General features: G+C 53.5%; 1 protein-coding gene across 3 annotated transcripts in view; it reads left to right on the top strand.

The window, feature by feature from the left end:
• The window catches only part of DYSF (dysferlin), a 273,511-nt gene that overhangs the window by 77,582 nt on the left and 170,399 nt on the right, over positions 1–25,530 (top strand). For 2 of the 3 annotated variants that reach the window (XM_067533631.1, XM_067533629.1), the window contains exons 12-20: positions 1,153–1,279; positions 2,074–2,177; positions 9,549–9,617; positions 9,719–9,762; positions 10,731–10,813; positions 17,060–17,175; positions 17,876–17,989; positions 18,922–19,099; positions 19,981–20,105. In XM_067533631.1, the coding sequence (XP_067389732.1) occupies positions 1,153–1,279; positions 2,074–2,177; positions 9,549–9,617; positions 9,719–9,762; positions 10,731–10,813; positions 17,060–17,175; positions 17,876–17,989; positions 18,922–19,099; positions 19,981–20,105 (960 nt within the window). Of the gene's footprint in view, positions 1–1,152; positions 1,280–2,073; positions 2,178–9,548; positions 9,618–9,718; positions 9,763–10,730; positions 10,814–15,163; positions 15,206–17,059; positions 17,176–17,875; positions 17,990–18,921; positions 19,100–19,980; positions 20,106–25,530 lie in introns of all 3 variants that reach the window. The other variant, XM_067533632.1, reaches the window with a different exon arrangement.

The raw sequence follows: 25,530 nt of genomic DNA, 5'->3' as shown, positions 1-25,530 counted from the left end.
CAATGCGGTAATATTGGGGCAGGGAAAAGTTCTGCCAGACCTTGCTGGTGATCAGCTTACTTACAGTGGGTATGAAAGAAGGGCGTCCCCAACGCACTCAGAATTAGCCTGCTCCCACTTGTTAGCAAATGAACCAAACTCCCCAGGATTCTTTGTAAATACAACCCCATTATCCTTTGTGCATGGACCAAAGCATTTTGTATCTACCATGCTAATTTTTGTATCCATGATTCTAGGGACTCTGTACTTACGTTGAATTTAATGTGTGACCAAATGGTGGAATGTGTATAATATTTGTACCTTAAGACGCCTGACTCATGGAGAATGTGTCTAGATGTACAGGAAGGGACCATTTGTGATTGATGAGGGATATTTGTTATTGCAAATCTCTTTGGTGATTGATGAGATCATTTGAACCATTGAGAGATGTTTTTAGCTTGTTAGGAATTACTGATTGCCGCAGGTGTTTTCTATAAAAAGGGCTAAATCACAGATTTCTCTACCGTGTTGATTAGATAAGATGAGATACCATAACAGGAATTCTACATGTCAGTCAGTTAGGAATTTTCTTTGGGAAAGAAAGCGTCTTTGTCCCAAGCACAACATAAAAGTAGGACAGCTTCTGGGAGTGAATCGAACTGCAGTGACTTCTCCATTCTTCAGATCGGTTTGGTAACATATAACCTTCCTTTCTGAATTCTGTATTGGGCTGTAGTCATCTTTGATTAACAGTCTATGAATATTGATTGAGCCTAATTGTTTGACCTCTAATTAATAGCAGAAGCAGACTCAAAACCTAGCACCCAGAAGTCACTCATTGTATAACACTCATAGACTTCATAAGAGTAGCCATAGGCCAGTGCAGAACACTTTAAAGGTCCCACCCTTAGGGTCCGATCCTGCAGTCTCTAAGTGCCTTTGATTTTACGGCAGGGATGGGTCTGATCCATGCAGTTTGGAGCTGAATCCAAACTTTCAAGCTGTTTTGGGTCAGGCGTCTCAGGCAGGGCCCATCACTGGTTTATGAGAAAGGAGGTCTCACTTTCCGGGTGAAATGCCTTCTCTGCTCAGCTTACCCTGCTTCTCTGCTGTGGGGAAAAAATTCAGCCCCATTTCCCTCCTCTGGTAACAGCTCTTTCCTTTGTCTCACAGCTGGAGAAGAAAGAAGTGTCTGAAGATAAGGAAGATATCGAGGGGAATCTTCTCCGCCCAACTGGGGTCACGCTGAGAGGGGCTCACTTCTGCCTGAAAATTTACAGAGCTGAAGACTTGCCCCAGAGTATGTATTTCTGTTGCAGGGTCTAATTGCAACTCCTCCACGCTCGTAGCCGTGGAACGACATAGCAGCAGTAAAATGCTACAGCCTCAGAGTGAAGGGGAATAGGGAACGTAGATGGACTATTGCCGTTCTGGGCCTCTCACTCTGCAACGGGAATCTGGAATGCCTTAGACCAGCTCCTCAGTGGGTGTGAATCAGCAGAGCTCCACAGGAGACAGTGGGGCCAGATCTGGTGTAGATTGGTGCAGCTCCATCCAAGTCAGTGGAGTTATGCTGATTTACATCAGATGAGGATCTATCCTTTGAAGTGCTGCCTGCTGTCACTCAGTGGCATTCATCCACTAGGCAGAGGGACTTCTAAGGCTCCAGGGCTGGAGAAGTAATTACTATATGGACTAGATTGTTACAGGGACTAGGCTGGGGGTCTGGTAACGGGCTATTGAGGCTTCCACCTCCAATTCCACTAGGGACTGGAACTCATTAGCTTTCAAGTGTTTCTTGGAGCCCAATGTCAAATCCCATAGTGGTCCTGTCCCCACAGTGGTCACAGCTGTCACTACCACGTAATCCGTACTCACTGGAGGGCTCATTGGAAAAGCTAAGGATGGACTGGGGCACACAGATGGAAAAGTTCAGACTCAGATTTTAAGCAGAGAGTTCGGACTCCTCCGTGTGTACCGAGGTCCTGGCAGCTCGGGGCCATTCTGGGTTGGCCAACTGCATCACAGTCAGTTTCCTCCTTACGCGCTCCAGCCTCACGAGTGCTGATTGTCGGGGATTCTCTCTTGTTCCAGTGGACGATGCTATCATGGACAACGTCAAGCAGATCTTCGGCTTTGAGAGCAACAAGAAGAACCTGGTCGATCCGTTTGTGGAAGTCAGCTTTGCCGGCAGAACGGTGAGCAGCAGAAACTGACGGGCACTCCTCCGTCTGGGCAGGAAACCTGCCTCTGTCTCCTTGACGCCTGTTCCCTTAGGAACCCCATGAATGGGCCGCCAGCCTCATTGACTGGGACAGTGTTTGGATTTGAGCTAGCTTTCACCTAGATGTCAATTTGAGCGTGGAAACGTGGGAGTTGGGGGCCCGCATTTGAAATAAGTACCATTGTCTAGAAGACGAAAGTAAAGGCCGTAAGGGGCGGGGAATGGAGTTGTCTAGGGCATCCCTGGTGCCTTTGTTTGTTGCTTTGGAGAAAAGCAAAGAGTAATGAGGCCTGGGCAGAGTTTTATTGCAGAGTGAGGCCTGCAGCAGTTGGACGTGTTGGGCTGACAGCTCTCCAGTGGGCACGCAGGGGTGTTGCTCACGTCTGTATCTTACAGAAGCTGGAGATGGGCAAGATCTTTCGGTTTGATGGTTCATACTCTGCTCATTTCTGTGGTGCCTAAACATCTATGGGGGTTAAGGCCAACTCCTCCATCCACTCTGGTCAGTGTTTCACTAAGCCCTCGAACTCCTTTGTCCAGTCTGGTTCCACTTTCCTAGCCACCCTCACTCTTAGGAAATGGTTCCTGTTAGCCAGTCCAGGTTTCCCTTTGCACAGTTTCATTTCATCAGTCCTAGTTATGTCCCTTTTGCTCTGTCCTGTCTCCCTTTGTGCTGCAATACCATGACGAAGGGTGCATTAAGAATAGCTAGCTAGATGGATCGATTTTTCACATACATCTGTGTTTGGACCAGTAGCCACAACCTCTTAGTCAATATAACAAGGTTAAAACAGGAAAAAATATTTCTTAATTAAAATCTCTGATCCCTCCCAATGCAAAAATGAAAATCCATAATGAAGGGTCCAGTCTTGGCTGCCCTTGCTCACAGGATTATTTGCAGACTAGGACACAGACAGGATGGCAAAACTAGGTTCTGAGTAGCAACAGATTAGTCATGGGATGCATCTCTCTGGAGAAAACATGGATGATGTCGTGTGTTCTTTGCTGAGTATGAGTAATTTCTGCTCTAGGCTTTTAGTGGTGCTGTTGTATTAAATATGCAAATATTTAGATCCTGGTGGGTGGGTGGGTGGGGCGGGGGCCAGGGAATAACCGAGAAATAATTTCCTAGCTCAGGCCTCTGCTACTGTTTTGGAACTTTCTTAAATTGATGGATGATCATTATTTCATTGTCTCTTAAATGTCCTGAGTTCCCAAGCTGTGGTCCATGGACTGTTGCTGGTCTGTCTGATCCCACGGATCTGATGCCTCCTCCCTTAATTTCCATTATGATAAATTCCACTATGACCCATTAAACATTTTCTTAACCTTACTCTTGAGGATAGTGTTGCTACTGGACACTTTGTGATCAGTGTGGACACCAGCGAGACACGGTACGCCCGATTTGCAGATCAGTAAGGCTTAATGTGCAAAGTTTTCTATAACTATACTAATTAAATACAAAGCCTAAAACTAACTACAATATCTCATACTCACTAAGCCCGGAGAGCTAAGTAGTCACGCAGAAGGCTGTATACAGGAACGGCTTTCTTCAGGGGCCCTGCCGGGGAGTCAGTGGATCCTCTGGTCCGACCGGCAGCACCTCCCATGGAATCAGGTGTTGATGGAGCGCCCCCCTTTGTCTAAATAGTGACTTCTTATACCCTTCCATAAACAGCCTTCACCTAATTATCTCTCTACTCATTATCATATATACTAAGTACCTACATTGGGTTCTCACTCTTGACTACATTCCATTCTCACCATGATAATTGGGGTCATCAAAACAACATCTGATGATAGGAGAGATGGTGAGAAAGTATGCCCCTTGGCAGTGAAAAAGTGTACCCCAGATGTTCAAAGATAACTTCTTGTTCCCATCACCGTTATCTGTGTGCAGCTGCAAGCAGACATGTTGTGTGTTTCGTCGTGTTCTGTGCCGTGGTGTGCAGACACTGAGACATCTGCAAGGTTACTCAGTAGCCTTGTTCATCTCTGCCAACCGGAAGATGTCAAGCTGCGAGGCCAGAATGATCAAGCAAGCAGCTTAAGCTATGCTAGGCCTCAAAACCGTAGTCAAGCGACTTAGATGGCATTGGGTCTCCGACAGATAGGACAAGAAGCAATGGGCTTAAATTGCAGCAAGGATGGGTTAGGTTGGACATTAGGAAAAACTTCCTAACTGTCAGGGTCGATAAGCACTGGAATAAATTGCCTACGGAGGTTGTGGAATCACCATCATTGGAGATTTTTAAGGGCAGGTTGGACAGACATCTGTCAGAGATGGTCTGGATAATACTTTCTCCTGCCCTGAGTGCAGAGGACTGGACTAGATGACCTTGCGAGGTCCCTTCCAGCCCTAGGATTCTATGATTCTTCCAGGTAGGCAGTCGGCTGTAGTTGCAATGAGGATGTTCTGAGATCATGGATGGGAGAGGGGCTGGGTGTTCAAGAAAGAGAGGGGGAAGAGTCCACAAAATAATCTCTCTGTTAAAATGTGGTGTCTGTCCTGAATAGGTTCTTATGTTGCCCTCCTCTCCATGGTATCTGAGCCGTTTCCACGAGAGTGTTAAGTCATTTCCGACGTTAAGTCACTGACATCTGTCCCGTATGGCTTTTTCTTCCTCTTAGCCTCTCTCCAGGGTGAATGGTCTGTGCCGTGGAAGGTTTTGCTGTGGTAAGGGTTAGTGTTTTAAATGTCCATGCTGCTGTGTGTTTGTAGAAGAGAAGGCAGGATGGGGGGGTGCGCCTGGACCGGAGGCTGGGGCGGTGTGGGGCGGTCCTTAGTTCCTGGGGGAGTTCATTCCATAGACGCAGACTGACACCTGTTCTTTGCACAGGTGAGCTTTGCCCTTGTGGAGGGAGTTGTTGACCATAGTTGTCATCCGGAGCAGTCGGCTTTTTAGCTATCCTGGGCACAGGCAGTTGAGCACGTTGAAGAGAAGGACCAGCCCTGGGAACTTGATTAACCTGGTCTTTGCCAGAGTGCCCCCCTCTAAGCTGTGCATGCTGAGCGGGGCCCTCTGCGGGCTGGCACCACACACACAGACCAGTACCTGCAATGCAGAGGAGCTCCTTCCCCAGGAGACATCTGCTTCTTGGAAGGCAGAAGGAGGCTCTCAGGCCATCCCTCTTCCTGCAGCTCCGTAAGAACAGGCACACTAGGTCAGACCCATGGTCCATCTCACCCAGTGTCCAGTCTTCCCACAGTGGCCAAAACCAGGTGCTTCAGAGGGAATGAAGATGCAGCCCTTCTGCCAGTCTGAGTGGAAGCAACAAGGGTTGGGTTCGGTATCTAGGGGATCTTTTTCAACAACACAGCCCAAAACCGGCTGGAGACCCCTCCCAGTGACAACGTTTCATTCCCTCTACATTTAGCACTCAAGTGATTTGTAACCCGACACCAGCCAAAGGGATCATATGGGCAAAGCAGTCCCATCGTGTTGTGGGTGTGCTCATGCAAATACGATCTGTTCCCCTCCCTCCATCCAGCTTGGCAGGGAGAGCTCATTCAGACCCTGCTTACAAACACAACAGGGCAATTTTGAGTGACCCATCCATGTCATCCAATCCCAGCTTCTGGCAGTTGGAGGTTTAGGGACACCTGGAGCATGTGGTTTCATCCTTACCCATCCTGGCTAATAGCCATTGATGGGCCTATCCTCCATGAACTTATCTAATGCGTTTTTGAACCCAAGTATAGTTTTGGCCTTCATGGCATCCCCTGGCAATGAGTTCCACAGGTTGACTGTGCGTTGTATGAAGAAGTACTTCCTTGTGTTTGTTTTAAATTTGCTGCCTAGTAATTTCATCAGGTAACTCCTGGTACATATGTGAAGGGTGAATAACACTTCCTTCTTCACTTTCTCCACACCATTCATGATTTTATAGACCTCTATCGTATCTCCCTTAGTCATCTCTTTTCCAAGTTGAACAGTCCCAATCTTTTTATGCTCTCATCATACGGAAGCTGTTCCATACCTCTGATTAATTTTTGTTGCCCTTCTCTGTACCTTTTCCAGTTCTAACATATCTTTTTTGAGATGGTGCAATCAGAACTGCATGCAGTATTCAAGGGGGTGAGCGTACCATGAATTTATATAGAGGCATTAGGATATTTTATTATCTATTCCTTTCCTAATGGTTCCTCACATTCTGTTAGCTTTTTTGACTGCTGTGCACATTGAGCGGATGTTTTCAGGGAACTATCCACAATAATGACAAGATATCTTTCTTGAATGGTAACAGCTCTTTTATACCCATCATTTTGTATGTGTCATTGGGATTATGTTTTCCAACGTGCATCACTTTTCATTTATCAACAATGAATTTAGTGAAATCCCTTTGTAACGCTTTGTAATCCCTAGCTATCTTGAGTATTTTTGTATTGTCTGCAAATTTTGCCATTTCACTGTTTACCTCTTTTTCTAGATCATTGATGAATATGGTGACCAGAACAGGTCCCAGATCCTAGGTGGTCCCCACTATTTACCTCTCTCTCTTGTGAAAACTGATAATTTTTTCTTATCCTTTGTTTCCTGCCTTTTAACCAGTTACTGATACATGAGGGGACCTTCCTTCTTATCCCATGACTCCTTACTTTGCTTAAGAGCTTTTGGTGAGGGACCTTGTTAAAGACTTTTTGAAAGACCAAGTGCACTATGTGGATTGGGTCACCCTTGTCCATGTGCTCGCTGACTCCCTCAAATAATTCTAGTAGATTGGCGAGGCCCGATTTTCCTTTACAAAAGCCATGTTGGCTCTTCCCCCCCAAAAATTGTGTTCATTTATGTGTCTGATCATTCTGTTCTTTGCTATAGTTTCAATCAGTTTGTCTAGTACTGATGTTGAGCTTACTGGTCTGTAATTGTCAGGATCGCCGATAGAGCCTTTTCTGAAAAATCGACCTTACATTAGCCACCCTCCAGTTATCTGGTACAGAGGCTGAATAAGTGATAGTTTACATACCACAGTTAGTAGTTTTGCAATTTCGTATCTGAATTTCTTCAGATTTGTCACCTAAATAGAAATACTCAGTTGTGGGGATCTCTCCTCTATCCTCTGCACAGAAGAATGAGGCAAAAAATTCATTTAGCTTCTCCACAACAGGCTTGTTCTCCTTGACTGCTCCTTTAATACCTTGTGTTGTGGGGTAAGCCCACCCCGTCCACCCTTGGAGGGGAAGTCTGGGGAGTGAAGTGAAGCTGCGAAGCGACCCCCCAGTTGCACTCTCTCTGACTGGCCTCTCCCTGGTCGTGTGGCTCAAGGGACCGAGTCAGAGAGACCACCCTTGGCACTGGGGCGGTGCGGCCTAATGGTCGAAGTCAATAAGCACCGTTGTGTCTGAGCTGTGAGGGTAGCAGACTATCGTGATGGCCGGGGGAAGCGCACTCCTCTGCAGCCTGGGACTCAGACGGGACTGCTGTTGCCCCAACGTGGGTGACAGGAGGGGTAGGGGGACGCGAGCCTGTCTGACTCCACTGCATCCCAGCGCAAGGCCCTGTCTGTGGTGGGGGTGGTCTCCACCCAGGTCAGCGGGGATCCCGCCTCAACGTGCTGACCTGCCGCAGGCGGGAGGTACCACTCACCCCGTACCCCTGGACCACTTCCTACCGTGGGACTCCTCGGGTCCTCTGGTTCCTCTCGTGTTGGAATCTCGCTGGGTATCCACCTCCAGACCATCGACGGCGTCCCACGGGTCTCCGGAATCTCCAGTGCCTCCGCCTCGGGGCTGAAATGTCTTGCAGCCGAGAGCTCCTGCCAGGCGTCCTTCCTCCTCGGCAGTATCTCTCGAATGATCTAGGCTGCTCCCTTTTATCCTAGGACAACAGTTAGAGCATGCCCAACAGAGTCTGGGGGGTGGGACTTCTGCCGCCCACAGAGTATGGTTAACTCTTTCAGTGAAGGGTAGGCCCACACTGTCACACCTTGCTTGTTCAGTGGCCCCACTGACAGTTTGGCAGGCTTCCTGCTTCTGATATACTTAATTATTTTGCTGTGTTTTTGTGTCCTTACGTAGTTGCTCTTCAAATTCTTTCCTGGCCTGCTTACTGTATGTTTACACTTCACTTTCCAGAGTTTATGCTCTTATCTATTTTCCTAAATAGGATTTGACTTCCAATTTTTAAAGGATGCCTTTTTGCCTCTAACTACCTCTTTTACTCTGCTGTTTAGCTAGGGTGGCATTGTTTTGGTCCCCTTACTGTTTTTTTTTTTTTTTTAATTTGGTGTATGCATTTAGTTTGAGCCTCTATTATGTGTTTTTAAATAGTCTCCATGCAGTTTGCAGGCATTTCACTCTAGTGATGGTTCCTTTTAATTTCCATTTAACTAGCTTCCTCATTTTTGTGTAGTTCCCTTTTTTGGAGTTAAATGCTACTGTGGTGGGTTTCTTTGGCACGTTTCCCCCTACAAGGATGTTAAATTCAATTACATTATGGTAGCTATTATCAAGCGGTGCAGCTATATTCACCTCTTGGACCAGATCCTGGCTCTGCTTAGGACTAAATCAAGAATTGCCTCTTCCTTTGTGGGTTCCAGGACTAGCTGGCAGTCATTTAATGTGTCTAGACATTTTATCTCTGCAGCCTGCTCTGAGAAGACATGTACCCAGTCAATATGGGAATATCTGAAATCCCCCATTATTATTGCGTTTTCTACCTTTGTAGCCTCTCTAATCTCCCTGAACATTTCACAGGCACTGTCACCATCCTGGTCAGATGGCCAGTAGCATATTCCTACTGTTCTACTCATATTATTCAAGCCTGGAATTTCTAGCCATAGAGATTCTGTGGTACAGTTTGAGTTGTTTAAAATTTTTATTGTATTTGACTCTATGCTTTCCTTAAGTATAGCACCACTCCCCACCAGTGTGACCTACTCTGCTATTCCTATATGTTTTGTACCCTGGTATTACCATGTCTTCCGTTGCACCCACTTCTCCTGCAGCCATGACTGCTCCTTCTGGGCTGTGGAAGGAGCTCCAAGCCTTCCTTTCCCCCCTGCCGGCAGTGACTGTTTCTCCTGACATCACATAGGACCCTGAAGAACATTTGGCTCTAAAGACACAGGCTGAGACCCTGACACCATCCTCAAACCCCGACAGCAGCATTAAGTCCTGGCTTCTGGGACACCTGGTCAGGTTCTGGCTCAGGATTCTGTCCCTCTGGTGCATGTTGTTTCACCCTGGAAAGTTTCCTGAGAATTGGAAGCCACAAAAAACCCACCTGGGGTCAGGAAACGTAACAGAAATAAACTAACGAGTCTGTCTTGTGTCTTCGCTTATCGAGAAGGATTAGCAAATCCTGCCGCAACGCTGCCATTTATTATTCCCTTCTCTTGCCAGATCTGCTCTAAGATCCTGGAGAAGAACGCCAACCCTCAATGGAACCAGAGCATCACCCTGCCGGCCATGGTGAGCAACGGCAAATCTCTGCCTCTTGGGTGGCTTTCGTCTGAGTATTACCCCCTGACCTGTTTTCACTGACCATATCCCTTTTGTACCTATTTCCCTAGTTTCCTTCCATGTGTGAGAAAATGAGGATCCGGGTCATGGACTGGTGAGTTTGAAATTGAGATTGAAGGAGACCCTTACGCACACAGGCCCTGAGAAGTGAAAGCAAGGAACAGGGTCTAAGAGGAGATGGGCCGTATCTACACAGTGGGACCTTGTTCTAAGGACTGATTTAGATAGCCTCAATATCAATTGTCCTGCGCTCATGCAGCCAGATCTGAAAAGCAGAGAGCTTCCCAAGCCAGACACATTCACAGGAACAACATCTCCATCACGCAAGGGCCAAGTGAGTTCTCCCGGGCATGTTCATGCCAGGGTAGGTCAGGCTATAACTGGCTGTAATGAGCACTTCCCTGGGCTGTCGCTTTCTTTACCTGCAGCCAGGTGGCTCCAGACATATAGGACATGATTTCTCAGCTCTGTAAACATCCAGGAACATATGTTTTGGTGGTCGCTGTGGACAATAAGGTGATGGATGCTAGTGTCATAATCTTACATGCAGGAGGGAGCAGGCTACGGATATGTCCACACTGCAATTAAACACCCGCGGCTGGCCTGTGTCAGCGGATGTGGGTTCAGGAGACTTGGGCTGGAGGGTTATAAATCACAGCGTAGATGTTCAGTTGTGGACCAGAAGTGGCTAGAGCAGTTTGGATGGGCAGTCAGGACTCGTGGCTTCTATTGTGCCATTTGCCACCATCTCCCTTTGTAAGATTGGGCAAGTCACTTCACATGTCTCTTTGCCTGAGTTTCCCACTTGGTAACACCAAGTGAACGGGACAGCTCTCCAGCTGGTGTAAATCAGCACGGCTCCACTGACTTCCGCTGGGGATCTGGCCTGCCGACTCCCATGGAGCGATGTGGATTTACGGGCATCTGGTCCAATAATATTTACCTGTCTTCCTAGGTGTAGTTTGGAGGGCTCACGTGGCGATCTCCCAAACACAGGTGCTTTCTGGGCCATGCGTTGTTAACCGAACAATTGCTACCATTAAACCAATCCCCTTATTTCAGGGACCGTGTCACTCACAACGACGTTGTCGGCACCACCCATCTGTGCATGTCTAAAATCTCTGCCCCGGGAGGAGAGCTGGAAGGTAAGGCAGAGGCAGACACCTCGAGTTTGCACTGGATGCTACGGGGAATGCAGGCTCCTGGCTCGGAGGCTGGTCTTGGCTTTGGCGAAGGAGAAATAATGACTGGGATCCTCTCTGCGGGACCCTGGGGGCTGGTGCCTTCCCCTGCGACGGGCGAGAGTGCGGGGAGCTCAAGTGACTCTGCCTGAAGCTGGGTCACGACAAGTTTGTGGCTCTTTTCAGTCGTGTCATGAATGTCGTCTGCGCTGACGCGCTGGGTGGGTTTTAGCTGCAGCCTGTGTCGGGGTGGGGCAGAGCTGCCCCATCTCAGCAGGGGCACTAGAAATCAGGGAGAGGAGCTCCCAGGCATGCAATGGGACCCTGCCTGTGGACAGGAGGGGAGCATACGCTCCCGTGTGCAGTCGGACGGGCTGCCGGCTGCTGAGGTGTGGGCTCCGCGACCAGAGCCTGGCCCTTTCGGGGAAGGCTGTGCCCCGGGGGTTCCACTTTCTCTGCTGAGGAGACAGGTGCGGCTGGCTCCTGCTCAGTGTGAGCTGCCAAGTTCGGGAGGCATCTTGTGCCCTCCCTGCCCCGTGGCGACCTGCGGAAGGGACAGTTGTCACTGGGCATTAGGGCATCCAGGCTAAATCCTGCCTGCAACGCTCCAGATGGGGAGCACAGTTTGACCCCAAATCCTCATCGCATGAGCCCAGAGTGTCTTCCAGTTATTTGCTACAGCCCAGTCCAGCAAAGCACTGAAGCAGATGTGTAGCTTGAAGCAGGTGAGTTATCCCATTGGCTTCACTGAGACTGCTGCAGTCCTGAAGGGTAAGCAAGTGCTTACATGTTTTGCTGGATCGGGGCCTGCATCCACATGGTATCTTTGGATTCTCTGGGCAAACTCTCCCCTTGCTTCTGCACTGGTGCAGCCCTGCTAACCTCCTGCTGGGGCCCGGGCTTCCTGGGGAAGCGCCAGTGCTGCCCTGCTGGGTCTTTGAACTTCTGCATGTGTCTCCTCTTTGGAGTGGAAGCTCCGTGGGGCAGGGGTGGAGAATTGCTTTCTCTGAGCGTGTCCTGCATGCTCAGTAAAGAAGCATTAGGCAGAGTGAAGCTCGTTTTGCCTTAGTTTGAACCTTTAAATTCACATTGTAAAGTAGGAGCCAGGAAGATTCCCCTCATGCCTGTTCTCGGTGCATAGCAGGTGGGGAAACACTATCGTTTCAGGGATCTGGGCATGGATGGGACACTCGGCTAAGTCCTGACGAGGTGTCTCCCCTCTAGGGTGTGTCTACACTGCCCTGTAAACCCAGATCTGTTGGACCCGGGCTTGTGGACTCAGTATTTCCAGCCCTGTGCTCGGACGTGCATGGAAATCTGGCTCTGCGGTCGCTGGACCCAGGTCTCTCAGCGGTGCAAGCGCGTCCGTCCTGCACTGCGCAGGTTTCCTGTCTTGGGCCTGCAGCTCGAGCTGTGTCCACATTGGAAATGACAGGGTTTAAACCCAAGTCCTAGCGGGACTTGGGCTCTGACCCAGCCCCCCTGCAGAGTCCTAGCACCCAGCTCCGGAAAGGGGCCTGGAGCTCAAACCTGACTGCGAGGCCGGGCTTAGTGTGCAGTGTAGACAGAGCCGTGGTGGCTGGCTCACGGGAGAGGTTTATGACCTCGTTCCTGGCTGCAGCCGCGCAGCTTGGTGCTGCGGGGCTCGGGTTCAAGTCCTGCAGATGTGCCGGGGCGGGGGGGGTCTAGCGCTCAGCTGCCAGACCTGTCACACCATTGCTGTCAGGCAGGAGGCAGGGCAGGGTGTGCCGGCTCTCGGTGGTTTCTGAATAACCAGGGTTTTTGCAGCTTCTCAGAATGGCTTGGAGGGTCAGTGGCAGACCGTGGGTCTCTGGCGCCCGGGGGCCAATACTTGCATTTGTGGCCCCCCCATCCTCCCGTTGGCGGTAGCGGCAGCACCCCATAGGGGGATGCGTCTGCGGGCCCATTTCCCACTCTCTCCCACTCCACTCCCTGCTGTGGGGGTGCAGGTGCAGCGGGGGGTCGGAGTGACGGGCAGATGCTCCCCGCGGCTCCCCCGTTGCGCTCAGAGGGGACGGGAGGACGTTTGCTCCCCTTGCAGGGGGCCCCTCGGCTGCCGGCAGGCCTGAGCTGGGGTCGGCATGGCTGCCGGGGATGTCAAAGCCCAGTGGCCCCTGGCCACCTGCAACAGGGGGGAGCGGCTCCTCTGAGGAAGGCCCAGCCGGCGCCTCCCCCCACACGGCTGGCGCCAGGGGGCACGGCCCCCTCCTGCTCTCCTCCTCCCCCCCATGTCAGTGCACCACTGGGTGTAGGGACTGTGGTCTGAAGCTGCGCTAACCCCATCAGTTGCTGAATAACTCCTGCCGCTAACGCCCTGCGCTTGCTACTGCTGCTCTGTTCGGGCTGTCCTCTCCCCGTGCTCGGTTTGCTCTGTACGTCACAGGTTCCCGTCTGCACCCGCACAGAACCCTGGGGAACGCGCGCCGGGCACTGATGCACTTGCAGCTAGCCTGGTTTGGTGTCTCCATGCTGTAGCATTTCTCCCAGACCCATTGTGTGTCGACGGCCCAGGCCTGCCCCTACTTTCTGCACAGCCCAGCCATGTTCCCAGTGGGGCACTCTGGGGAATTCGGGGCAGCTGCACCGTCCCGTCTCCACGGCTGGTGCATGGTGGCAGAGGATTCTTTTCTCCCGTGGTGCAATGCGTTTTGGGATCTTGCTCATAGAGCAGGGAGGCATAGGGGGGCAGCTAGCCCTATCACTGCCCCCCAGAGAAACCACTCCCCCGCCCCGGCACACGTGCGCAGCAGAACTTCCAGGTGAGATTGAAACATGGTCCCTCCACGTGCTTAGGACGTGAATGCCTGGGCATAGAACAGGTGGCATCAGCCTGGTGACAAACTCGGTAACAGTCTGTAATGCAGTCGAGGCCTTAGAGGGCAGCTAACCTGTTCTTACAACACAAACTGCCCTAGTACCGCATGCAGCGTGTGGCGTTCAGCCTGTAATGCCAGGCCCCTGCTGACACGGTCCTGCTCTGTTTTTCCTCCCTTTTCTTGGAGTAAACATAATTTATGCACCAGCCTGGGCAGATGGAGATGGCTAGAGAGAGGGGGAGGGTGACAGGGAAAAGGGTAGGTCGGGGTTTTTCCAGTGTTTGGGGGCGTTTCCTTTAGCCTGACCCAGCCCTGGGCTGTTGGGGGCTGTTGCGCATTGAGAGCCGAGAGTGGCATTCAGGAGGGGTTTTCATAGAAAAATAAAACACCTTGCGGGACACCTGAGCGACAGCTTGGGGCCAGGCAGCTATGTGGATGCAGTGAACTTTGCTGCCGGCACCGGAGCGGGGCGCATGGGGGCCCGCACAGCACTCTACACCCACCCACACCCGTCCGACTGTGTACCTAGGAAATCCCAGCCCAACAGCCCATTGCAACCAGGCTCTTCAAAGGATGAACTGCTGGGATTCGCCTCCCCCCCCGCCATTCTCCCCGATGCCCCGCGCTCCCTTCCTGTCTGGTCCCCCCGATACAACTTGTGCAGTGTCCCATGTGGAGAGGAAGGCCTGGGGCTTCGCTGTGATGAATACAAAGGCTGCTGGCCACAGACCCACCTTGTGGATCTCTGGTCCCCTAGCTCCCGCCCTGGGCTGCCTACAGTCACCGCACTGGGTCTCCCCCATGCCTTCTCCTGGACTCAGCAGCCCACTGATCTGCCACAAGGCACTGATCGGCCTCTTCCAGATCTCGCCGCTGACCAACGCCCCTGACCCAGCCGCTTTCCAAGCCCTGGAGGTGCTGGGGCTGTCTGTCTGAGGCCCCCTACGTCTCGCTTTGCGTCGGGCCCCACGGGTCTAAAGGCCAGCTCTGGGGAGACGGCGTTTATGGAGGCGCCGAGGGGAAGCCCCGAGCTGTTCCAATGCGCATTGGATGCCAGTTGCAGGCCTGGGGACCTCTGGGTGAAAATGTTGGGTGTAGTCATCGTCGGAGACGGGCCCGAGCCACAGCTCGATTTGGTGCAATGCATTGTGGGACATAGAGCAGGGAGGGCGATGCAGAGCTCCACTGGGCTCCTGGGAGGCGGTTTGGCCAGCAAACTTGAGTAAGGACCGCAGGTGTGGGCTCCCAAATCCACTCCCAGGGCCTCTTGTAGCATTGGGCACCACAAGTAGCTTCCCGCCAGGGGGAGTCCTGGGGACTGTTGCTGTTCAATTCTCCCCCGCCCCACCTCTCGCTAGAGTCTGGTACAAAAAGCCCCCTTGCATTTCCCATTAACGAATTAACCTCATGTGATGCTCCTTCCACCCCTTCTCTGCTGTTCCCATCCTAACCGTCTCTCCATTTCTTTATGCCTCAGATGAGTTTCCTGTTCTTGCGAAGCCCCTGAAAGCTACAGCCTGTACGTCCCTCTAGCCCGTTGGTTGCAATCACGGTTGGGTAATTTTTCCATTTTAGCCGTGTTTCGACACGCTGGAAAATCGGACAGAAGCAGGATCAGCAAAAGCCTCAGTGTCCGAAACGTGGCTTGTCAAAGGGAGCGAGCCCCTGGGATAAGGCCCCAGAGCCCCTCCAGCCGCATTTGTGCCTCCTTGGATCATCTGTGGGGTGGGAGGGACCATGATATGGAGTCCCCACCGTTCTTTGGCCGCCGGCGGGGTTGGGATTCCAAGCACGGGGCACTGCTCTCTGTTAGTGAGGCTCTATCTGTTGAACACTGGCGGTGTGGTAAGCAGGACCGAGGATGTGGCGTGCTGCTCACCGGGCCAAGACCTGGTGCATTGGGAATGGCTGGTTTCAAAGTACCGAGGTGGGCGGACACTGATCATTCCTGCTCTCCTGGTGCTGCTGGGACAGACACCTCCTATCTGAATCCAGTCTCTCGAGCAATGGAGAGAGGGCCACCTGATGGATCATTAGGTGACCTAAGGAAGAGGGTGCTGAGCCAGACGCTCATCTGGTGTAAAAGGGCCCATACTCCTTGGCAATCAGCGGGACAGATCCCCAGTTCACTGCAGTCAGTGGGGTGATGCTGATTGACACCAGCTGGGAATCTAGCCCATTCCTTTAGTACCCCAATATGGGACTGTTGGAAGAGGAGAGCCTTCGTCATCCCAGGTTAAATCCCCTTCTCTAAATTCCAAATGCCCTGAAAGACGGAGTGGGGTTAGAATCTGGATCCTGGTCTGGATTTTGTGGCTCAGGCCCCTCCCTGGTGTGAACAGAGCCCAATGCTCAATTTGTAATGAAAGAGGTGCCAGGGCTATGTATGGCCAAGCCCAGAGGTGCCTAGCCCTGGCACAAATTAAGGACAGAGAGGGCCTAGCCCTTCACTGGTTCCCCAGCGTAAATTTTCGAGTAGCCCCTTTGAATTCAGTGCAATTACTGCAGGTTGGCGGGACAAGAGTCCCTGAGATCAGGGTCTCCCTGGGTTGTATCACATAGTTGTGCCCACTGCTGGAAATGGGATGGGGGAAGTGCTGGATGGTCCTCCGAGGCCCGTCTGCTTCCCACAGAAGTTGTGGGTGCTTTGTGAATGACTCCGTGGGAACAGGCCTGGTCTTAGCACAGCTTGTAACGGGGTCTCAGTTATGCCAGTGTAAGGTTGGAGTGGCTGTACCAAGGAAACGCCATACGAAGCTGTCACCTAACCAGGGCCTGATTCTGACCGCACTCCCATTGGTGTAACTCCATTGACATCGATGGCCCCAATCCCGAACTACGCCTGTGCTGTGCTTGGTGCAGCCAGAGAGGCTGGGGAATGCAAATTTGGCTTTAAAGCACCACTCAGGAGCGATTCAATCCCTGGTGTAAGTTAGAGCAGCCCCAGGGCTATTGTATCACTTGTGTGCTGTGGCATAGACACACCAGCAAGGCCTCCTTTCCCTCAGATACAAGCCCACTGGTGGGTGGCAATGGAGGGACTCCAGCCCCTTGCGGGTTCCATGAGCTGGTTCCATGAGCAGTGTGTGTGTTGTGCAATGTGGGAGTGGTTTGATCTCATGGACTTACCCTTGTGTGCCGGATTAGAACCACACCTGCAGTGGGCACACTTAGAGTGTGCAGCGGAGGAGGGAGCTGCTACCCAGGTGCTCTATCAGCAGATGATAACAGAGTCTAGTCCACGAGGGTTCGAGTCCATGGGATAGTTGGAGGGATATGCCCTAGTGTGCTCAGTGCCCCTTCTCTTTTTGTGCATCAGTGAGAAGTGGCGTTACAGTGGCTCAATAACTGTTTGCTCCCTGTGCTCTCCTAGTGGACGACGGGCTGGGATTCCTGCCAACGTTTGGTCCCTGCTATGTAAACCTTTACGGCAGCCCGAGGGAATTTACCGGCTTTCCCGATCCCTACGAGGAACTCAACATGGGAAAGGTGAAGTCGCAGTCATTGCAGGTTTAAAACACTCTTCTTTGCAAAGTGAGACGCTCTCACTACCCAGGACTTCCATTAAACATTCTTCGGAGGAGAGCTGGGCAATGATTTTCAGAAGAATAGTTTATTTGCCAAAAAATGCAGCTTTGGTCGAACTGAAGATGTTCACAACCTTGACGTGAATCGGTTCAGCCACTCACACAACAGGAGGTGGTGGCACTGTTGTCTCCTTGCCCCATGCTCCTAAAATGCTGTTAGCTGAGTGGTTCGGGCACTTACTTGGGATGTGGGAAACCCCCATTCAAATCCCCACTCGGGAACAGACCCCCCAATGGCTTTTTTGATTCACCAAAAATTTCCCAAATTTTCAGAGGCGGTTTGATCCAAATGGAAACTCTTTTTGATTTTTCAAACCTGTCACTGAAGCGAGAAAGCCATTCTTCACCCAGATCTGAACAGGATACATTGCACCTACAGGGAATTGTTACCCCCCCCCCCCTTGGCAAATTCAAGTGTAAACTAAAGGGAAAAATAACATAGTCTGCTTCGCATCTTTAAAGAGCTGCATAAATATTTTGCCCGGTCCTGTTCCCATCGAACTAACAAAACTAAACTAAATCAGTGGCAGAGCCCCCAGTGGGAGTCTCTGTGTGATGCAGCCATCGTGGTAACAGCACCTTCTTCTTCTCTAACCCCTAAGGGGGAGGGAGTGGCCTTTCGGGGCAGGTTGCTGTTGGAGCTGGAGACGAAACTAGTGGAACATGCAGAGCAGAGGTTGGAGGACATCCCGCCTGATGATGTTCTACGGCTGGAGGTAAGCGCATCCTCTGAAGCACCACTGTGGGATCTCTTCCTTAATGAGTTGTGCCTAATAGGTTCCCTGGGATTAACCCCCCCCCCCCCCGGTGGAACTGAGGGCAGGATCACCCTTCACAATGCATTGCAAGGAATGAAATTTAGGAGCCTAATGAGTGAGTGATTCAGGGCGGGCGAAGGCATATTAGCAGGGGATAGCATAGGGGCAGGGGGAGCCTGCTGTTCCTCTCCCTGTCGTGACCCTGCGTTATGGGTAAGGGCAGCATTTCCCTCTCCGGGGCTGCCAGTCCAGCACCTTTCATTGGTGCTAAAATAAAAAAAAAACCTCAGCCCAGAAGAATTTTACAGGGACCCAAGTGTGGTGGTGGTTATAAATCACAGGGCTGCTAATAGGCACTGCTGGGGACTGACCCCGCCTTCTGCACAAGTAAAGCCTACCGCTCCAGAGTTGGAGCCACAAAGCTCTCACTGCTAGCTGGCAGCTGTCACAGACTTGCCTCCTTTCTGACACTGGCACCGAAGTGTATATGGTCTGGTCGTCTACTGCTTCTCGAGCATCCCTGGTGGAGAGAGGTCGCCCTCCGGGACCCTGTCTCTGGGATCTCTGAGAACTCTCAGCTGACAAAGTAATTCAAACGTTTTCCAGAAGGGATCCCTCCTTGCTCCCTGCAGTGGGTCTCCAGAGCTAGCTGCCTTTTACGCTGGGGTCACCTGACTCCTCTCAGGTGGGGCTAATCTTGGCCAGGGCTGGCTTAGCTCCATGCTGTCCAGCCCGAGGGCGAGCTGTCCTGTTTCATACAGCAGCACTTGCCTTTAGCTGCTCCTCCCTGCCCTGAATGGGCGACTCATGAGAAGGCCAGGGTTTGGCTGGGAGAGGCCCCAGGCCAGAAGCTGCGGCTCCTCCCCTATGGATGCCTCTGTGTGTTGCAGAAGCACCTGCGGCGGCGCAAGTACTGCCTCTTCGCCGCCTTCTACTCCGCCACCATGCTGCAGGACGTCAACGACGCCATCCAGTTCGAAGTCAGCATCGGCAACTACGGCAACAAGTTTGACCACACCTGCCTGCCGCTGGCCTCGGCCACGCAGTACAGCCGGGCTGTGTTTGACGGTGAGGCGCGGGAGGGCACGCTGGCACGGGGAAGGGGACATGGCGTGGCAAGGAAACTGCTCCTCAAACCACGTCAAGCCCAAGGGCGCCTTGTGACGACAGCAGCCCAGAGGCTAATGCCCCTTATACGATGGGTAGAGGAAACCACCTGAATCTTGGCAGGTTTCCTGGCCTTCCTTCTCCCTGCAAATCTTCGTCACTGTGCGAAGAGCCCACCTTATGGGAGACCTCTGCGCTGCTCTGCCCTGTGAATCTTGGTGCCCTGGCTCAGAGGTAGGCCAGAGTCAGAGCCCTAACCCCTTACAGGCCCAGCTCACCTGCTGACACTGACTGAAGAAGCTGCTGGCGAGTACCGAGATCACGGCGCTTGCTTATCGCTAATTCACATGCACACGTTGAGTCAGGATGTGAATGGAGGAGATAAAGCGTGTTCCACGATTGGATGGTCCTTTTTTGATGGGACACCTTCAAGTGCTTGCACCCCTGAGTAAAATGTACCTCCGTTTTCCATCTCCTCCAGCAGGGCAGAACTTGAGTGCTCAGGGTCATCCAAGATGCCAGGGCAATTTTTGCAATATTTAGGGTTGCTGTCGAAGGGGGAGTGGGGAGCCCACAGGGGTTTGGGTGAACGGGGAGTGGGGAGCCCAGGGGGGCAAGGGGATCGCACTCAGAGGCTTGCTATGTGAAAGAGGTCATCAATACAAAAAGTCTGAGAACCACTGTACCTTCAGGTCAAAGAGCGCAATGCACCAGGCCTCTCCCCCTGGAATTAAAGTGCTCCCATAGCTGCTTTTGGTAGACTAGCCCTTTCTCTGTCTTTGGGCCAATCGGTAGCAGGTGACGTCACACGGAGCCAGATACTGGTACGTTCTGTCCCACAGGTTGCCAGTATTACTACCTCCCCTGGGGCAATGTGAAACCCGTGGTGGTGCTGTCATCCTACTGGGAGGATATCAGCCACAGAACCGATGTGCAGAACGTTCTCCAAGGCGCTGCAGACAGGCTGGTGAGTACGGTGTTGCCTTTGCATCTCTGTGGTGGAGCCCGGGGCCGTCAGGAGTATAGGTCGGCTGGCGTCGGTGTTGAACCTTATCAGTGTGACCACGTGAACGCCAAAGATGAATCTGTGTTGAGTTAATGAGGGATCTGGGGGGCGGCATCTTTCAGAGAGCTAGAAGAAGAGCTTCTCAAATCGTGGGATCATTAAAGCACCAGGGAAATGAATAGGGGAATTAATGCCAGTGTCGAGGAGGCCAAATAATGATCATAATCACATTCAGCATCTCTAACGCCCCATTTAGCCAATAGTATCCTTTGTTTTCTGTCTTTACACTGCGGTGTGGCATTGCTGTTAAAACAGCCTCAGTGCCCCCACAGAGGAGGCCGCATTCAGACAGGGGTAGGGGTTGGTAAATGGGGGTCTCCAGGAATACCGGATGTAATGGTGGGTGAGAGGGACTAAGAATGACAACAAGCATATGAGGATTGACACGGATCCACCCCGAAAGTGGAAGAAAAGCCTCTCTTTTCTTTCCCCCTCAGGCCTGGGGACTCCTGATTTGCAGTTTGAAATGCACTGTTCTAGACTGACCTTATTGTCTGTGTCACCTCGCTTAGTACCGGAGTGATGCTGCCCTCTGTGGTTTGGGGGCAGGGGAGTGCATGCTACGGCAGGGCAGAGGGACCTCAGAGGCAAAGATCTGATCTGGATTAGGTCCAGTTTAAGGGTCTGGCTTTGAGGCTCAGCCACAGTTAGTGTTTGGGGTGGGAGGGAAGGGAAAGCAGAAAGATTTTAGCCTTTTGGGGACATGTGGATCGGCCATTTTGGTTCTGGATTCCTAACCAGAACCCAACTATGCAGGTGGGGCTATGACCACAAACCAGCTCTTCTTCTTTGAGTGATTGCTCATGTCCATTCCACTATAGGTGTGTGCACGCCTCCATGCACGGCTACTGGAACTTTTTTCCCCTTAGCAGATCCCATAGGTCCGGCTCTGGTGTCCCCTGGAGTCCTGTGCACATGCCACGGTATATGAGGCGCTGCCAGCCCTACGCCCCCTCTGTTCTTTCTTTCCGCCCGTGGCGGTTACTGGAACTGCCTGCGCTTCTGTTGCAAGCACTTTATTCTCTGTGTTAAACTTTAAACTAGGTTTTTTTGTGATAAGTAGTTCGTTAGATTAGTAACTGCAGTAGTGGTAGCAGACGCTGGAAGATAGTCTAGCTGAGTTTTTTACCGGGAGCGGGTATGCTCCGGTGTCATGGCTTCAAGCTTTCCCGCTAACTGATCCCCACTGCCTGAAGCGTGAGGGGGAAGCTTTTCGTAAGTAAGAGAACGGATCGTGAGGCTTTCAGACCTCCAGAAAATCTGCACAAAAGCCCAGCTCACGGAGCCGCGAGCCGGCTCTGAGCCAACCGCTTCGCTGCGGTATCCAGTGCGCCGCTGGTACAGAGGGCACCGTCAGCACCTACCCGACTCGGCACCATGCAGACGGACGCACTCAGACTCCCCTGCACCATCAGAGCGGGCGAGGTGCAGCACCAATCCACACCGAGGTCGGATCGCGTAGACCCACTGCCGGAGCCAGCGTCTCCAGCCAGCGAGCCTCCCCTGACTCGATGATGGGGAAGCCCCTCGGCACCTACCAGCTTCACTGGCCGAAGGGCGGCAAGAGCCTTGTTGGCCTTGCATACGCTGTCGCCACCCATACCTCCACGAGAGAGAAGGGGCTGGCGTTAAGGGGAAGCCTGCGTTGGGACCCCTGAATGGCTCAGGAGATCCCCGGTACGGGGAGGAAGATCTCCTGCAGATCGGTTTCCTAGAGTAGAGCAGGATCGCTCCCCGAGAAGTCATCCCAGGTCGTGGTCATCGGACCGACCTGCATCAAGGCAGAGAGTGAAGTCGCCTGCCTGGCACCGGTCTCGACCCCCTGGCACCGGGCGAGGTCCATCACACCGCCCCAGCACCGAGGAGTTCGCCCGCAAGGATGCGGAACTGATCCCGGTCACCGCAGACATTCTCGGCGCCGAGGTGTTCGCCGGGCAGTGCAGAACCCGGATGCTGGAGACGGACTCGGCACCGAGGAGTTCGCTGGGTTGTACAGAACCCAGTAGCCGCAGACAGGCTCGGCGCCGAGGAGTTTGCCCCCGCGCTGACACAACACTGAACCCGGGATGCCGGAGATGGACTTGGCACCAAGGAGTTCGCCAGGCAGTGTAGAACCCGGCAGCCGGAGACGGGCTTGGCACCGAGGGGTTCGCCCGGCACCGAGGCTGGGCATAGTTGGTCACCGGAGCTTGACTCAGCAACGAGACGCATGTAGAGCGCAAAGCCCTCGATGCAGGGATGATGCTCGGGTCAGCCCAGCCCACCACAGCGCTGTCCGTACGCCTGCGCCGGCCGCGGCACCCATGACGAAGCTGGTAGTCGAGGGCGTCGTCGCCGAGGGGTCGCTCTCTGGAGCGACGGTACCGCACAGTAAGAGGCTTTGGGCAGCCCCTGCAGTGGTCTGTTAACGGTGCCTCAGTGTCCCTTCGGGGATGCAGTACCTGGGGGAGCAACCATCAGCGGAAGGTGCCAGAGCCCAGGTGGATGGCCTCGGAGGCAATGGTCACCCCAATGGCTGTATGACCTTGGGGACTTCCCAGGGGGGACGGGACCATGGTCCGTCAACTCCTCAGGGATGCAGTCAGTGCCTCGAGTACAAGGAAAGGCCACCATGCGCCCTCGGACGACGGCTCGGCCCCATGGGCAGAGGATCCTGGGGGGACCGCCTGTCGGCGGAAGAGGGCTGTGGCTTGCAGAGCCCCCCGCTCTCCTCCCCGCCAGATGAAGCACGCGCCCGAGCCCTGGTTGATTCTAGGGCACAACGGGAACTGCTCAAGAGGCAGCCTCCATCTTGGGGCTGGAGGCCAAGGAGAAAAAAGGGCGACGGACAACCTTTAATGGGATTATCGGTGGGCTCCACCTCCTGGTCTACAGAGGGGTGCCAGGCATAGAGTAGGTCTTGTGGCAACCCCCTGCTCCATAGCCCAGTGCCTAGAAGGAAGAGTATTACACCCACCCAAGGGGTTTGAATACTGTTCACCACCCCGCCCCAGGTCCTTGGCGGGGGTGGTCGCCGATCACAAGGACAGGCAAGGCGGACGGGCTCTATTCCAGAGAACGAGGGTGACTACAAGCCAGACTTGTTGGAGAAAATTGTATTCAGTAGTGCTACCAGCAGGTGGAGAGGGAGCCCTTGGGGACGTTGCTTTGCTGAGGCTCTGCCCGACAGCAGGCGCTGAGCCTGTAGCCATTGCAGAAGAGGATACCACGAGAGCTAGCAGTGCTCCAGGCACCCTCAGGCGCTGCTGATTCAGTGGCAGAGCCATGCCCCCCGCCACCGGCGTGCCCAGAGGTTAATGGCTGCAATCCCGGGCTGTCCCAAAAGGTCCAGCAGCCTATCCGGGGCCCTTCCTTGGACAAGTCAGCCTTCTCCTTGGCTCGGATAGACATGGTCTCAGGGCCTCCTAGACCATGCTCTGTTCCCTGGGCCGCTACGCGCCACAGACCTCCAGGTGTCAGACAGGTCTCCAGGGACAGCAGCAGCAGAGGTGCCAGCCACGGCTGTCTTGTGACCTACGGGCAATGAGACGGAGTCAGGGGGTCTGGGAGACACCATCCGCCCTGACCGGCTCCGTAGGCCATCAGTAAGGGCCCTCTCGGCAGTAAGGTGATCGGAAAAGGGCCTTCTGCTGGTGAATGCAAGGGCAGCGCCCTGGCCTATGTCCTCCTGCAGGCATGGGTGAGCCAGAAGGCCTTCGGACCACTGGGTCCTTTAGATAGTTCGGTGAGCTAGGGCCCCCGGTCGTCTCCTCCCCCCAGGCCCTCGACGCCATCCCCTTCCTCCCTCTCAGTGACAATTCCACATCCAAGAGGTTGAGGATGCCTCAGCCACGAGCAGCAGGAGAGGTCCCGCAGGTGATGGAGGAAGAGGCCCTACTCAAGGTACTCCCTCATCCCCCCCAAAAACGAGGGGGATCTGAGGACGGTGGCAAACCTATGTCCTCCCACAAATACCGACCAAGGGGCTCAACTCTTGCATGGTGCCCCCAGCTCCAGTAGTGGAAGCAAGCCGACCTGGATGTCAGGGACGCACATCCTCAAAGGTTCCCGCACTTCGTAGGGGTCGACTCCCCCTAATGCTTTACGGCTTGCCCCGCGGCCTGTTACTTGGCCGGCGGTGTCTACTGAAGGCTTGGCAGTGGTAGCCGCGCGCTGACGGTGCATGATCTGCCCACGCAGGCCCAGGTCCCAAGCCCAGGGCAGTGTGAGCTGGTCAGGTGCGAGGTATCTCTTGCGGCCAGCGGGTCCTGCTGGTAAACACACACATTCACGTTAACGCAGGTGCAGCCTATGGAATGCATCGGTGTAACTGGTTACTTCCCGAACCAGACCTTGCCCCAGCCGTGCTGTGGGACAGAGTCCCTCATGGGAGTCCACTCGTCAGCCGTAGAAAGGGAACCTATCGGTGACTAGGACCTGGCGGTGATCAGCTCCCGGGGGTGAGGAACGGCAAGGCAGATCGCGTCAAGGGGTCGCTCTTCCTCACCATGAGGGGTCGCTGCTCCAGTAAGGGCGTCTACGACCATCTGGAGGGGGGTTCTCCCCAAAGGGAACCCGTCGGTCTCGGACTGCAGCACGAGGTGTCTGCAGTACTGCCCTCTCCCTAGTCAAGGGGCGGGGCGCTCGCCAAGGCCATTCGTCTGCGGTGGTCAGAGGCTTCATATTCACTTCCCGCCTTCCCCCTCCTTCCCACAGCCCTGCTGAAAGCAAGGAGGGGCTAAACAGAGGCCATCTGGATTGCTCCGGCCTGGCCACGCCGGCACGGGCTCAGCATGCTGCTGGTTTTCTTGATCGCCGCCTCGGGAGCCTCTGGGCCAGCGCGATCCCAGCTCCAAGGATCACGGTCACCTGCGGTGCCCAGACCTGGACCCTCGGCACCTCAGGGAGTCACGGATCGGTGGCCGAGAGGCGATGAGCGAACTGCTCATACCAAGCCCAGCGAGCACTGCTGGGTAGCAGGAAGCCCTCACGCAGGTCGTGTACCGGGCTAAGTGGAAGTGGCTGTGGCCTGCCGGGAGCAGTCCCGAGACACTCTGCCCGGCTTTCGCCAGCATCGGCGATCCGGGAAATGCTTGCTGCAGCTACCAGCCATATCGGCCTCCCATCAGCCACTGGAAGGGGGATTGTGGTCCTCCCGTCAGATGGCGGTTCGGTCCCGGAAGGGGGTAGGAGGCTCTATCCATAGGCCGCGACCCAGAGCCTCCCTGGGATCTCGACCTGGTCCTTCCTGGCCTATGGCCGCCCCCCCAACCACACGGTGGCATGCCCTCTACTCTGGCCTTCCGGGAAGGTGACCTTCCTGGGGGTATTTACCTCGGCAAGGAAG

This window comes from Emydura macquarii, unplaced genomic scaffold, assembly GCF_026122565.2.
Source record: "Emydura macquarii macquarii isolate MOO-44397 ecotype Brisbane River unplaced genomic scaffold, CSIRO-AGI_Emac_v2 contig_3345, whole genome shotgun sequence".
NCBI classification, from domain to species: Eukaryota; Metazoa; Chordata; order Testudines; family Chelidae; genus Emydura; species Emydura macquarii.
The sequence above is the reverse complement of the archived record's forward strand: the minus strand, read 5'-3'. Positions and strand labels throughout refer to the sequence as shown.